Source organism: Aphelocoma coerulescens, chromosome 3 (genome assembly GCF_041296385.1).
Source record: "Aphelocoma coerulescens isolate FSJ_1873_10779 chromosome 3, UR_Acoe_1.0, whole genome shotgun sequence".
In the NCBI taxonomy this organism is placed as follows: Eukaryota; Metazoa; Chordata; class Aves; order Passeriformes; family Corvidae; genus Aphelocoma; species Aphelocoma coerulescens.
The window spans coordinates 1,759,857-1,775,745 of NC_091016.1; the positions used below are offsets into that span (position 1 = coordinate 1,759,857).

At 49.0% G+C, this 15,889-nt stretch overlaps 1 protein-coding gene across 3 annotated transcripts in view; it reads right to left on the reverse strand.

Annotated features, from left to right (window-relative positions):
* SLC24A3 (solute carrier family 24 member 3) overlaps positions 1-15,889 on the reverse strand; it is a 109,326-nt gene that overhangs the window by 25,357 nt on the left and 68,080 nt on the right. For all 3 annotated transcript variants that reach the window (XM_069008754.1, XM_069008753.1, XM_069008752.1), the window contains 3 exons: positions 15,616-15,700; positions 13,729-13,832; positions 1,837-1,911 (listed from right to left, as the gene is read on the reverse strand). In XM_069008754.1, the coding sequence (XP_068864855.1) occupies positions 1,837-1,911; positions 13,729-13,832; positions 15,616-15,700 (264 nt within the window). The remainder of the gene's footprint in view (positions 1-1,836; positions 1,912-13,728; positions 13,833-15,615; positions 15,701-15,889) is intronic.

Sequence of the window (15,889 nt, forward strand, 5' to 3'; positions counted from 1 at the left end):
AACCCAAATTATCCAGGTATGGCTGTAACATGGGAATAGGAGCTTTGGCAACGCCTTCGAGCAGTCTCTAATGCCTGGAGTTGCACCATCCTGCTACCCTGGCTGCCTGGAGGGCCTTGAACTCCACCACTGATGAGCAGAAGAGTGGGCATACAGCTGGATAGAAGCTAACTCAAAGCTTAGGGAAAAAATAACTGCATCCTGGTATGACAGGGTACACTCCCAAAAGAAAAGGACTCCTGCACTTCTGTAATGATGAAGAACAGCTTAAACAGAAATAAGGTGTAGGAGAAAAGTCTTAGGGGTAACAGAGATGTCTGTTCTGCAAGCCATACGACTTTCTCATGACATAGAAGACGCAGACAGGAATTTCAGGGGTGCGCTGGACACAAACCAGTAGAGAATTCTTCTCCACATCCTGATGTCCTGATGCGGCCGACTACCACAGGGATGAACCAGCCATGAAAAAACCCGTCTTGCTTAAAGAATTTAAAACTGATGGCAGAGTTTCAACTCTCAAGAGCTTCAACCAGATTTTCAACTTGTCTGCCTCCATGCAATAAATGAAATGCCCAATCCAAGCACCAGGAGGCTAGGTCCCAGGCAGATGCCCACATCTGTGCTTCCTGTGGAGTGAACTAAGAGAATGCCTGCTGGATATCCTTAAGCTTGTGCAATGGGACTCACTACAATTAGTATGTGCGGCTCTGTTTGTTGTTTAGCAACACTTTTTGGTCTGAGATTACTGTCAAGCTGTCAAAGCAAAAATAAAAGTTTCTTCATTTTGCAGCTCATTGCTAATAATTATGTAGAAAAGTTATTTTTCACCAGGTACAAAATGGCTGGCCTTGCAATATGGGGAATAAAAGTACAAACAGGCTGAGAAGGATCCTCAGTTTAGGATGAGGCCTCTGCACCTACAGCGCATGTCTGGAGAGAGAGGCCATGTGCAGGAGGAAACAAACCAAAACCCACTGTTGAAACACACTAATCACAGTAACCCAGATGGCAGAGATGCAAGTGACCCTCTTCTGACTCTAAAGTCCCCTTCTCGCTGACATATGAAAGTTAACCTCACAAGATCACTCTACCTTTCTTAGGGAATCTAGGATACTAGGCTAGGCTGGGGGGGGGGGGGGGGGGGAAGAAAAGCAACTGTTACCTGGAAATTCAATTTTTACATTTCCTGGCATTGTTCGGCATTGGTTGCAAAGGTAATGCTAAACTGATAGCAGTGTCTTTAGCTAAAACTTTTTTTCACTGAATAGCCCAATTCTGAGAGATCTGGAGCATTTTCTTGATGAACCTGATGAATGCTGGGATAGTCCCAGAACTGCTGAAAGTGTAGTCTTTGAGGACTTTCTGTTAGCACGCACTGCCCCTATTACGTGTGGAAAAACTAACCTTAGTGTTTTGCAGGAGCTGTTGAAGACCTCTCTCCTCTGGGCACAAGTGCTGCCTCCTTACAGGTTAGTTACATGTTTTTTAGGATGTTGTGAAGGTCACTGCCAGGAGAGCACCCCAATCCATGCATCCACTGCAGGGCTGCCTGGGGGCTCAGGACGTGGGTTCAGCTCCGCACTCCGTGTCCGCACTGGGCCACCACACCCCACCCCAGCTATCCCTCTGGGCTCTCTGGACACTCCTCCATCTCCTGCCCTTTGGCCAAACTTCCCAGCAGAACCACGGAGACCACAAGCAGTTTTCCACAAGCAGAAATCCCCGTGAGTGCTGGAGGTGGGATCTTAGCTACAAGACTGTGATTCCATGGCAGGTTCCCTTTACAGGTGGCAGTAGACATGGGCTCCTGCAGATGAAGAACCTTCAAAAACTTACCACGATGAGTGCAACAACAGACAGCGTGTAGTAGATTGAATCTCTCAAGAGACTCCACGACGACAGTGCAACAACCTGGGAAAAGAGGCAGAGAGAGGATGTCAGCTTGGCTCTCGCCAGAACGCCAGCGTTGTGCCAGGTTCAGCCTGTCGCTCTGCGGGAGCTGTCCCCACACGTGCTGGGACTTGAGGAGGAGGCCCAAGACAGGAAACACCTTGTGCAGCTGCCAGGGGAACGAACATCTGCTGGGGAGACAGGAATGGCCACATCCAAAGTACCAGTGGACTCAGCTGTCCCCCACATTGGGCTGTGTGTCCCCAAGGAGTCTATGAGGGCTGCTGCTCTACAGGAAGGGGCTCAGGCATTACCAGCACGACCACACTGATGAGTGTTACTGCAGCTCTGCGTGCATCTATGCAGGTTTTGGGACAAACACTCAAGTCAGCACTCCAGCAAAGTGTTACGAACAAAAACCAGGGATTTTTTTTTATACGCAATGGAGAATAAAAAAGGGATTACTGTGCAGTTCATGCCACCCGACACCTTCCAAAGCCACAGAAATGAGGAAGAATTCTCACTGCAGGCTGCACAAGCCTGCAATTCAGATATTAGAAGAAAAAATACCAGTGAATGAGTTAATTCATGAACAGTATTCAAAAGGGCAGATTAAAAGCAGTCATGTGGTCATAACATCTTCAGTATGATTCTATTTTCTGCAGCTCTAGGAAGTTCCCTCAGTATTTGCCATTTCTGGAGTGCATTTCAAACACTCTGGGTCACATCCTTCAAAAGTGTAAAGCTGAAGGAGGAAGATGGGAGATGGTTCATTTACACTGATTTGGATCTGAACATACACATGAGTTTTCTGACCATACCCTCCAGTCATGCTTGTGCATGAATTCGGTCACATGAACAGCAACTTCATTTTCAGTTCTATTTCAGTGTTAGCAAAAATAATTTCCCAAATTTCTCTTCGTATTAACTCTTACTATATTGGAATTTTCCAAAACTGCAAGCAAAACAAATGCTGTAAAAAGATACTGACCATTACACTTAAAAAAACCCTACAGTCTCTCAGTAGTATGGCTTTTTAAAAAATGGGTGTAATTTATGCCCAGTGCGAAGTCTCTTTATGCAACCATTTACATGTTAGAAACTCCTACCTGAAATAAAAAAGCAGGCCTTTAGAGCCCTCGGGTCCAACCAGAGCTACACCGACAGTACATTTCTAGGCACACAGAGATAGACGAATGGAGATGCTTTCTGACGGAAATTTCTAAATGTAGAAACATGGAGCTGGGTTCATAATTCTATCCAGAGACCCTCAATTAAATCTCACATCTTATGAGAATGAAGTGTGCCCCTTCATTCTGATTGAGCAAATTCTGAAAGAGAGTTTACAGAACAACTAGACATTATTCCACTCAGCTTTCAGGATGCTGCACAAGGTCCTCTGCACTTTCCTCAGCACGGATGCTGGGGATCTTACAGCTGTAAATGTCAGCTCTGGACACAGAAGTCACATTTCTGAAGCAAACGACAGCCCCCACAGGAACAGGCTCTGTCTCATAACCTCTGTCCCTGGGCTCAGGGGTGCCACCATGCAGCGCAGCGCAGCTGTGAAAGCAAGGTGCCCCCAGTTGCAAGATGTCAAGGTAGTCTTCCTCCCATTCTTTGATATTGTACAATGATCTTGAAGGTGCAGGATAATGTTTTCCCAAGGAATCTTCTTCAGACACCTGAATGAGCACGTTATGATCCAGATGCTTAAGTACAGGTCTGTAGCAGGGGTCTGCTGCACAGAACTGATAGACCAAGATCCTGTGGGAATCACAGGGACTCTTGTGCTAATCCCAGATTGGATTGAAGGGAACATGCTCGTGCCTGGCACCTGTACAGGCTGCTCACATTTCACAGACATCTGAGTGGGTCTCCCTGATGCAGTAACTGTGGGGCAATTCAATCTCAGATGTCTTTAGGGCCCAAGTCACCCAGCTGAAGTTTCTGAACCATTTGGTCCATGTGATATAGGAAAGCCAGGCACGTAAGGCAACCGTGCACTGAGGGTGAAAGGAGCTTGTGAGCACCGAGGGCAACGGCAGCGCTCAGCCTGCTGGTCAGAACCGTGTCCTGAGGTAGAACTACTGAGGTCCTGAAAGCCTAAGTTGTGCCTTGCAGCCACCAAGGACTCCATATAAATCTTAAAACACTGGAAACCACTTAAACTACAGATCAGCAACATGGAAAAAGAAATCAGGGAAGCAATCAGCTTGGGTAAAAACACGACCAAATTCGAGTTCTAAATCAGCAATACTGTCATACTGTAAGCCAGCAGCAAGCTGGTCCTGTGGGAGCTGAGCGTAAAGAGGCAGCTGTAGAACCACTGAGCTGTCAGTCAGGTGATGTTTCTGCTGTTTGAAGTGAGTGCCTGAAATTCAAACCCCAGGCAAGTGCCCCTTAGCTGTCCCTTGACCACTCAGTGGGGACTGAACCCTGTTCCCCTGAGCTGAAAGGAAGAGCTCTGAAGTTAAGGCTTGAATGGGAGCATCCCCAGATGGGTCCACACAAGACACACAGGGCCTGCTTCCCTGCATGCCACAGCATCATTCTCCTAGGGGTAAACTCACCCATCATAGATACCTGGTTTGTCATCAGTAAACCTTCACCCTGCAAACTCCTGCATGTAACATTTACTACTCAGAATGCTTACTTCCCTTTCTGAAGGGCTGGTGAGCAGAAAAACCAAGATTCTTCTCAGTTCTAGCTTGAATTCTGAGCTTTGCGACTCCTGAAGCTGGGGCCCCATGCAGCACACACAATCTCCTCCATCTAGTACATGTGGAGATCAGCCACCAAAGGGAAAATCCCCTAAGATCAGGCACTGGCATCTGCTGCCTGTAGCACTGAAGTTGACCACCCATGGGGCAAAATGCCCCATGCCTTGTCCTAGGACTTCGTCATTTATCCTCTGTAAAACTGACCCTTCTCTCTTCTGCTCTTCCAAATTGTTTCTCTGCTCCTAGCAGCGTAGAAGCTCTTCTCCCGCCCAGGAGATGTCCATCATCAAAGGCCATCCAGCTGGCTGTCTTTCATAGCCTGCCGTGCCCCATGGTGGCAATGGGCCCGAGATGAAGCACACGTGGCAGAACAGGGCTGCTGCTCCCTTGGCAAGGATGTCTGTGCTCCTGCTGCAGGAGTCCAGAGGTGTGTGCACTCCTGAGTATTCTGGCTGCTAAACTTCCGGGGGAAGCATGTAATCACATCCATGTTCTTCAGGGATCTTCTTCACTCTGAATTGTTTCGGGTGTTTTCCTCATCTCATGGCCTGTTCTTTGCTTGACATTCTCGAGCTGTGATCAGCTACTAACACTGCTAGGAAATGCTAGGCTTTGGAAGCAATCTCCCTAATCTTGTTTTTCTGTTACCCTCTGGCACAGAAGGTCTAGATTTTTAGGTATTAAGAGCTAATAACTTAATTTGCTAATGTGGAGAGGCAGGAATGCTTGGATGAGGGTGTCAAAAGATTAGAGACAATCCCTGCGGCGATTAGCCTAAAGAGCCCACGGAGGTCAACAGAGATGTGCCAGCAGTGAATCCACCACCGTCAAAAGGCATCCAGAAGCCGAGAATCCGAGTCAGACCTCATCCTGCCCCTCTTTGATGTGGACTGCACAGAAGTGATTAGGGAAGCTCTCACACCACCCTAACAGATGCTGGGATCTGGCTTTCGAGCGTTTGTCTGTGCTGCCTGGCAAAGCTGCTGCTCACCGCCATCCCTTGCAAGCCCCTGGCCCATGAGAGCCGGCCAGCAGCGCACTGTGTCAGCCCCCTGGATCAGCTGCAGCCAGACGTGCGGTGGAACCTCCTCACACGCTGCTCCTGGTTTGCAGGAGCTGCCCTCGGAGCCCAGGAGGGGCCTTTTGAAGCCTGCTGGGGTCCCCTCCAGAAGGGGCTGTGCTCCTGACACTACTGTTCAGCAAACCCTCAATGCAATTTCAAATCAGCCCCGTGATAACATAGCAGGATCTCATGCCAAAGCAAGAGAAACGACCAGCTGTTGGCCACTGTTACAGATAGCAGTGAACTCAGGTGGAGGTCTGGGATAGATTTTCTGGGAATCAGGCTGGCCATACCTTGCAGTTAATCCACGTCTTATGCATTTAGAATGACACAAAAATAAAAAGTGCTCTACCTCAGGTATCAGCTCTCATCTCTGAAGAGGATGGGAAGACAAAAGCCAGCAGTGGTCTGAAGAATCACAGAACTGTTTAGGTAGGAAAAGGCCTCAAAGCTCACCGAGCCCAACTGTCCCCCCAGCAACGCCAGCAAGGCCACCGCCAGCCCATGTCCCCGAGTGCCACGTCTGCTCAGAGATGGGCCACAGCAGGGCCCATCAGCTGAAGGATCTGAGCCACGCTGAAGAGGGCGAGGACAAGAGGAGCCCCAGGACACGCACGTGTTGTGCCGCTCACCCACCCAGACGCAGCCCCTGCACAGCTCCCAGGTGCTGTGGGGACACCGCTCAGTGCTGTGTGGGTCCCGCTCCCTCACCTCCCCAAACGTAACACCAGGAGAAACACAATCCGGACTTGTTTAAAGACTGCCCGCTGGGCTCACACTGCCTTACGATCCCTGAAAAGCCAAACATCCCTGATTGCCTTTGGAGAACCTGTCAGGGCCTGATGTTTCAGGACAGCCCTGAGAGAGAGACCAGTCTCTCAGGGCTTCTCTGTTTCCCTTGACGGGGCACAAGCTCTGCCTTTAAACTTTGCAGCTGATTATTTTAAGAACTCCTTGCTCAGCTCGGGTAATTCCAAGGACCCGGCCACCTGCCTGCTCACTCTCACTGCTCATGGTATCAGTGAAGCATCACAGATTAATGTGAGAGTGTGACAGTGCCTTACTTGTATTGATCTTTACATTAAATTAGGCCGCAGATCCATCTGTGGCTGTCAGCAAGAAGCCATTGCAGAGCCTCTGCACCTTTCCTGGGAGACACACGCAAGACTTGGTGCGGTTTGAAGGGTGGTGGGTTCCTGCTGGCACTTTGACACATCCATAATTCAGACAGAGAATCAGCCAAGCAGGTCCAACAGGATCTCAGAAGTGCCATCTCCCAGCACAGTAGGAATCCTGGTCCCACACCCCCTCCTGGCACACTGAACCGCTCTGCCACAGCAGATATTTTAGACAGATTCCTGCACGGAAAGCCACTGCTGCCTGTGCAGAGTCCCAGGAAAGCCAGCAGGCAGCCAGCATCGGCCAGAGGCCCCCGTGCTGGGACTGACGGCACAGCAGGACATCCCGGACTAAGCGACACTCCCTCTATACCCCATGGTCATGTCTGAATATCCCAGGAACCTACGAGTATCCAGCTCAGTCTCCAGACCATAATCCTGGCCAAAGATGCCAGGGTCCCACGATGCAGCATTAGGGCTTGCTTGAGGCTTTGACCAATACCAACCACCACTCCCAGCTTCAGCAAAGCACTAAATACGAGCAAGGGTCAGGCCAAAGAACAATCCAGACCTTAAAATACCTGTCTCTCTCAGAAAGTTAAAGCAGCCGTGATCTAAGGGAGCTGCTGTGATGAAAGCCTCCTTCCAATTACCAGCCCCCTAATTTCACCTCTGGCTTGCCATTCCCTGCAAAGCTCGGTTGTCACTCTGGCTCCCAGTCCGTACACTGAGCACCAGCTCCATCTATTCTCATTACTTCCCCAAGAATGTCTGCTTTTTTAAGCCTCTCTTGATATTTTCATCACTGCCGCAGCAATCTGTCTCTGTGACATTCTCAGAATGGAAACAGTGGACACTCTCCAAACCTCAGGACAAAGCCAAAAATATTTCCCTGCTCAACTGGTAGTCATAATCATCCATGAGTTATTTGGACCAGCATGTCTCTTTAGCTCAGATTCCCACAGAGCTGAAGCAGCAGGACCCCAAGGCCTCTGCTGGACCACAGGATCCACAGAAGAATTCAAGGACAGCTGTAGACAGGAAGGCGTGCACAGAGTAAACATCTCCCAGTCTCTTCAGACTGGCCAGTCCTTGTCGGAAGTGAGAAACAGATTTTGTGATTTGCCTTGCTTTTACACTATAAACGATCTGAGAAAAAAAATCCTACAAATGGCACATCCACAGTATTGATCTGTGTGTAAATTTTGACAGAGAAAACTTAACCTCAAATGGTGATGGTGTTTTGCGGCAATTAGGAAGTGGCCTTGGTTTGATGCTGATAGGAATCCATTTGCAACTCTTCTGATTGCCTTGGGCAGCATGCATCTCTGAATTAAGGGTGCCTCTCTATCCTGAAACTCCATCCACACCTCTCTGCCCCGGCTGCAGTCTCAGCACCTTACAGACCGCCTGATGTTCCACAGGACAGCGAGAATGGCACTGCCAGCATCCTCCCTCTGCTTTCCCTGTACCTGGGCTTTCACACAGCACGGCCATGCCAGCAGCTCTAGGTACGTACCCAAGGACCACAGCCTTGGCTTCTGGCACTGCTTCAGTCTGACTTATTAGTCTGTCCCATGTCTGCCACACACCCTGTCAGTGAAAGATCAGGCCAGCACCAAACCCCAATGTGCCTTGGGCTGTGAGAGCAGTGAACAGTCCCAGCAGCTGGCATTAAGTTCTCCTTAAACTGCTTCCCAAGAGTTTCACATGTTTTCCACCGATGGTCACAGAACAACGAAGAAAAAAGCAACAGCATTCCAACTCTTCCCTTTTAAAACTCCTCCACAGTTGAGGAGAAGAAAATAAAAAAGCTCATGAATGCAATCATAAAACTGAAAGTCGGTAACGACTGCAGTCTGAGTTGCGAGTAAAATTGAAGCTTAAAAGATTAAGAGGCATGCAAGCTGGCTGAATGGCAGAAGTGGGGTAAAAAAGATTACAGAAGTCCCAGTTGCTTCATTAGAAAATGTTCTACCAGGTTATTAAACTCCGTTTAGCGTCCTCGTCAATATGCCTAACACTATTTCTCAGGCCTGTTTTCCACAGATTAACCCACAGCAGCTGATAACTCCAAGAGGTGCCTCGGCTGGCACAAGTGTTCTGTGACCTGGACAGAGGAGAGCCTGCTGAATTTAGTTTACTTTCTGAGGTAAAAGAATCCCACTGGAACAGAAGGAGGCAGGTCAGACAGTCAGCCCTTTTCCGCTCCAGTATATTGAGGAATGATGCCTCGCCAACCGGACCCCTTGACAGAACAAGTAACTGGAAGAACATCTGTGGCACAACCCAGCACTCCTGGTCCCCTGCTCCACCCAGAGAAGCCTGTCTATGTCTGGGGAAAGGTAAAATAGAGAAACTTGGACTCAGCTGACAAACACAGCAGTTAAATACTAATTAACAAGTCAAGCCACGCACATTCAAAATTACAGGATAATGCCAGAGTGACTTGCAACTCATGGTTATACTGCTCCCACTTAGGCACTTCTCACCCTCCATCCTCCTCTGCAATGCTGCAAAAGGCTGGGGGTCAGTGCTGGGAGAGGACAGAGTGGGACAGGATGGTGAGGAGAGAGCAGCAGAGCTGCAAAAACAAGACGAATCCGGATGGGGGAATGTCCAAAACTGAACAAACTCTGCTTGTGCTGGCTTGAATGAGAGCTGAATTAAGCAAGGACTGCTTCCGAGAATGTCGTGTCCTTGCCGCCAAGGACAGTGAGAGGGCAGGGGAAGGAGGGGAGAGCTTGTGAAGCACAAACATGAGCGTGAGAGAAGACAGGACAGAGCAACCAAGGCCTGGAGGGGACCCCAGGCTAAGGTCAAGCTCCCCATACCCAGCTGGCTTGCAAGTGTGGAAAAAGCCCGACACAATCCATCACAGCGCAGACAGCAGCCTCCTCGCTGCTATCCAGCATGTGTCCCCGTGAATGCTGCTGGACTGCTGTCTGAAGGGCTGCATCTGTTGCCGTTTCCTTCTCCCTCAGTGTTCTCTTACCTCCTCGTTCCCCCCTTGCCAGAAGGAAGCAAAGCAGACACAGCAGCTAAAAAACAACATTTGGGTTGTGTGCCTTAGCAGCTGCCTACCTGCAGGGAGACGTGCTGGTGTCCCAGGTGTATGGACAGAGGAGGAAACATCTGCAGACACATCCAACCTGCACTGCACAGGCGGGTAGGGGAACGAGGACAGCTCCTAACATATTTCCATATACTGAAACCATCTACAGCTTAAAAATTGCATCTACTGCCTGGATGCGTGTGCTATGCAGAGTATTTCAACAGGCTACAAGAAGAAAGCAGGAAGAGCTTCTGAGGCTCACTGCCACAGGCACACGGCCTGCATTCACCATCCGTGGGGACAGCTTGAGCTCCCTGTCCAAACATGCCTTGGTCAGACACCTCAACACACACCAGACATGAAGTTCTGCTTCTGCAGAGGCCCAGTTTAAGGTATAATTTGAAAGCTCTGATTTTCAGAGTGTGGATGCTGGTTTAGAAAATCCAGCTTTTACTGGAGGGTTCTCATTTGGCCATCAAACACACGGGCAGCCTGCATCCACTGTCGCCTTTTGAATCCCTCCAGCCCAAAATCTCTAGAGGAGACGAAAACAGTGGAAAATATGATTTCCCTGGCTGCAGAGCAGACTCCTGTACCTCAAGAGGTGCCTCCCTGGCATGGGTAACATTAGCCAGGAGAGGTCCAGCCAAGGAGACATAGAGCGGAGGAGTGGGGAGAGGAGAAAGGATCAAGACCATTGGAAGAAAGCTGGATGCTCAAAAGACAGCTATGGGTGGATACATGACTCAGAGGAAGAATCTGCTGAAATCTTTTCTACCCAGCCTCAAAAGATGGAGGGGGAGTGACTAGAAGGAACACCACCCCACTGGCAAAAGCAACCACTAAATGTTAGGAGATTCAGTTAAGTCACTTGCTTGGTTCTGGACAAGAACAGCCCTAGGGATGAGGGCAGGGCTCAGGACGGAAACATTCTGTGCGGCGCCCTGTGGAAGGTGGACCATGAGTGGGAGTGAGGAGAAGAGGGGCTCATAAGGCGAAAGGGGCTGAATGCTCCTGAGGAGAGCTGGGCCACTCAAACCAAGGCCAGTGCAGCAAGGAAACCCCTGCGGAGCAGCGGGAGCAGCACCTGGAGCCAGGACCCGCGAGCATGCCACAGAATGCTATGCACCAGGGGAAGGAGAAGGCCTGTGCCAGCTCTAATTGGCCCCTAAAACGACAAGTTATTCTTTTTTATTTAATCTCTCTGTGCTTTGTTTCCCCATCTTTAAAACATCGCTTCGTCTCACAGAGCTTTGGGGAAATTTAATTAACTGCTCATCAACTGCTCAGCTACAATAGCGATGGGATCGGCAGAAACTCAAGAGGAAACTAATAACTCTGCCTCTGGAACAGGGCTTGAATAGAGCCTGGTAAATAAGGCAGAAGGGCACAAAGCGAACAATAAGAGAAAACAAAATCCTGAGTAGCTGCTCATTAAGTGAGCAAAGTCCATTCTGTGTGCAGAGGGAGGCAGGGAGCCCACGGAGAGCCCGGCAAGGGACCCCGCAATTAAAGCCTGGATAACAATGCACACGCACCGGGGGGGCAAATTAAGGGTGCGCAGGGAACCCTAACACTGCTATTTTCTAACTTTTCAGCGTTTGACTTTCAACCCTCACAATGCTCTTTTAATGCCTTTTTTAGGTGTGCAGTGTCGTACAGAGGCGTGGGCACGCTTCCCTTCTCCTGTTCCAGCAGTGGGACGCTTATTCTGATTTATTCTGAAAAGTGTGCACGTACAGCCAGTGAAAGGCTTGGAAGAATCAACAATTAGGGCTGGTGCTCAAGCAAATGCATACCAGCTTTTTGGGGCTGCACATCTGTTTCTTTTTCTAAACAAGGTGCACGTAACCAAACCCAGTATTTTCTTAAGCCAAAGAACAAAACATCCAACACAGGCACATGCAAACCACAACCTGATTTAAAAATAAAACATATCCTGGAGAGAGCTGGTCCATATTTTACAATTCAACTGTTTACCAGTCAAAAAAAAAAAACAAACAAAAAACCAAACCAAAAAACCAAACCAAAAGAAGGCTTTCTAAAAGAGTGCTGCTGGAAACACAGCAGAAGGCCCTTGCAGGTCTGAGCTCTGGGATTCCCAGCCCACGGACAATACATCTGAAAATCTGAGGGCTCCAGCTGCTCACTCCACAGGTCTGAGCCCAAAAAAACCCATCCTGGAGCACAGCAAGCAGCTTTGACCAACAACCAGCCCCCAGGCTCACCTGGCAACTAAATACTGAGATCCAGGTCCCCAGCAGGACAGAAATCTCACCAACAACCAAATTTACCACCTATGTGAGTGCCTCTGTAGAGACATTGTTGGTAATAGAACCAATTACTATTCATACTAACACAAAACAAATGATGAATCACGCCACTAAAAGGGAATGACTTTCTGGTGAAAGGTTGGGAGTGGGAAACAATGAAAAGCACAAACTGATCCAGAGTTTTATCTAAAACATTGGAATTATTGACACTGAGATTTCTTACTTGCTCACTAAAATCACAGTTCCACATGGTGACGCCAGCCATTCCAGTGCTCACCCACCCTCTGAGGATTAAACTGCAGCAAACAGAGGTTATGTGACTTGACAAAACCACACACAAATCACCAGCAGAGTCAAGGAAAACAAAGATGGGGCAAAGCAGTCAAAATCTCAACTCTTGGCTTGAAAGAGACATGCAGACTGTGCTTAGGATGACTTGAACTTCTGAAAGCTACCACGGCTGGAAGGCTGAAGGCGTTTACAAGAGCATTTTGGTTGTGTTACATCCTTCTGAAACAAGGATCTCCCACCTGTAAAAGGCCTCTCGAGAAGACTGACCTTCTCTGTCAAGCCCCGAGCTCTAGCAGGCCTTTTCCACCAAAAGCTGTGGTTTGTGGCCATTTTTTTTAGCAGGTTTGAGGCATGCAATCAAATACTGTGGAGAGTAAAAATCAGAGCTGGCTCCTCTGCCACCATGCTAGACACATGCTATTCACCTTCATTTGCATGAAAAAAGCAGCCTGAGAAGGAAGTCCTGTTGATGACAGGAGAACACCTCTGGGGAACACAGCCTCATGCCCTTGGGAAGGCTTCGGTCATTAAAAATTTACCTCATTTAACTGGGTTTTCATAGTACAGAGCTGCAGCAGAACCACTGACACATTGAGCATCTGCAGCTGCCAGCTGCATGTTCTGTGCAAATGAGGACACGTGGTTGGTTAAAAGGCGCTGCTGTGACCTTATCCCAAGGCCCCCTCACACTGAAAATGTTCCCTGTCAGCCTGTAGAAGTTCACTGCTAATGAAAACAGAACTGGATCACAAGGAAAGCCCCCTCTCTCTGCATGCTTTCCCAGACTGACCCAGGTCTCTTCTCCTCAGTTCCTCTTCCACTGCCCTGTGTTGAGAACATGACCCCGCAACTCTTTACAAGTAAGCCTACATGGTAACACGTCAAAGAACGTTTATGAGATTGTAAAAATACCTGGCACGTTGGCAAGTGCGAAGGTAAATGCAGATTCAGGTGCTTAATTATACAGTCAATCATGTCTGCAATTCAGACAGCAGCTCAGATCTCACAACCTAATTACTTTAATTTCAGATGAATAGCTTGTGTTGTCGTAAGCGGTTTGACACGCTGGAGAACAGTCACAAACTATGCTGGGAGCAAACAACCAGCGTTTTATTCCTCTGCCCACCCACACACCTTGGGCAGCTCAAAACGCCCGAGCTGACGTTTGCTGCTCTGCTTTTCATTTCAAAAAAGCGGGAGGAACAACGAAACCAGAGAAATTTGTGGCAAGGTTGTGAACCTGGCATCTGATTTTGCAGTACAGCCAAGGCACAGGGCAAAGCAAGAACTGTAAGGACTCATTAAAAGCTCTCACCTGTCCTGCAAAAAGCCCACACACGCCAATAATACAGAGGATGTTGAATACAGCCGAGCCCACGATGGTTCCAACGCCTACATCTCCTTTTGTGATAAAAACACCTGAAAAATACGTTCAAGAGAAACCGTGTAAATGGGAAAGAGCAGTTAATGAATCTAAAGGCAGGTACCAGTTCTGCCACTTTTTCTCACATTTCATGGTGCAAACTGCAGAGACTTGCTTTCTGAGGGGACCTGGATGGGTTGTATGACAGGAACCAAGTACCTCAGACCCATCTAAGTTACTAACTTCCTGGTCTTGTGACCCAACATTACAGCAGTACACACCATAGAACACTGCAAGCTCGTGAGAGCAGCTGGCTGGACACAAATCTGCAGGAAACTGTCTCCCATAAGACATTCCTTGACCAGTGCTCTACTCCTTCCCGTATCCCCACCCCAAGAGGCTTCAGGAGGGGTGAAGCTTCAGCAGAAGCCAGAGATGGTTCAGAGCTGTCTGGCCATCACAGCTACTCACAAGCTCAGGATGAGTTATGGGGCTAAGTTACAAGCTTTTTTCTGAGCTCTTCTGTCAAATTTGGTTAAAATTGGCCAATGAGGATAACGGTGAGGGAGATGAACCGACAGACACATGCATCACGGTGCTGCACAAAACCCCTTCCTTAGAAAGCCAGCCTAAAAATAACACTCCATCTACCTGCTAGCTGGTGTCAGTCTGTTCAAATTCACCACTTGCTTTTAAGGTTCCAACAGTATTTATCTGGCCAGTGCAGTTTACGTATTTTTTCCAACTTCATCTTTTTCTCAGAAACACAGAAGCACTCACCAAGTGACACGGGTTACACCATAGCAGGAAAATGATCTGATGACCAGCGGGGCTTCTCTAAGTCGCCTGAAGCAACCTGGTTTTATTATCACCCTGCACTACCCTTAAATGAAAGACAACCCCAACTCGGTCCAGTTTAAGTTCCCAAATGTTAAGGCTCTGCTTGTGTAATCAGACCTCTCCGCAGAGCACACAGCTTTGCACGAATTAACTCGTGCTCTGCATCTGGCAGCCGTGACTGAAAGACAAGTGTCTAGAGACAGAGTATCTGAGCTGAGAACTAATTCTGCTTGGTGATGGAGAGCCCTCTGTACCCTCCCAGCTGCTGCCCTGATGATCCCCTGCCAACAGAGATGTGGGTGAGTCAAACTGCAGGAACACTTCACCCTTGTGCTTAGCTACAGCATCACTCTGTAATGCTGCCTGCAGCCCCCCCTCCCCTCACAGCTGTGGGAGCACCACGAGAGTTTCCTGGGTTTTGCACACTTAGGGACTGCTGAATCCCTTCATCGCACTTCCCATAAGCGGAGAGTCACTTTGGAAGTGTGATGCTCTGACCAACTTGTTGCTGTGATAAAGCACTTCAAATCCTCCTCTCCTCCCCACTCTGGCTTTTCTAGGGAAAAGTGATGTTGGAAGACTAACCAGAGGGGAGGAGATGGCAGAGAACCTGCTACTGAGGACGTGAACAGTGTGTCAGGGTACCAACCCAGGAGGCTGGAGGAAATCCTTTCCCAGTGTGCCCTGGAGCTGGCGTGGCAGATGGGGTAGGAAAGCAGACAGGAGAGGATAAGGCTGTAGGTGCAGCCTGGCTAATGGGCAGCTACAGTGAGGTGTCCACTGGTCCTGGCTCGGCAGGGTCACATCCAAGCCCTGCTGCGAGATAATGGCGCTCTCAGAGTCACTTCACCTGGTGAGGACTCCCCACAGTCCGTCCCATGTGTGCCCAGGAGGGATTATAACAAACCTTGCAGGCATGCAGCAATCCCATTTCAGCTCTGAAAACAGCCAGGGAAACGTGCATGTTTTGGGAAGCAGCAGCAGCAGCAGGCTCCTTACCTATGACAGATGTGAACAGCTCGGGAGCAGAGCTTCCTGCTGCCATGAAAGTCGCCCCAGCCACATCTTCGCTAAGATGCAAGCGCTGCAGAGAAACACAGAGTCACTGATTACCACACTGAGCAGCTGAAGGAATCCCACTCCCAACGTTAAACTGCCCGCTGAGAGCGGATACCTGTAAAGTTTAGCGTAAACAAAAGGTCAAGTGCAGGGGAAAAGCCACCACAGGCACGGGCTACTGAAGTCAGCGCGGCCCGGCAGAGAGGGCAGGTTA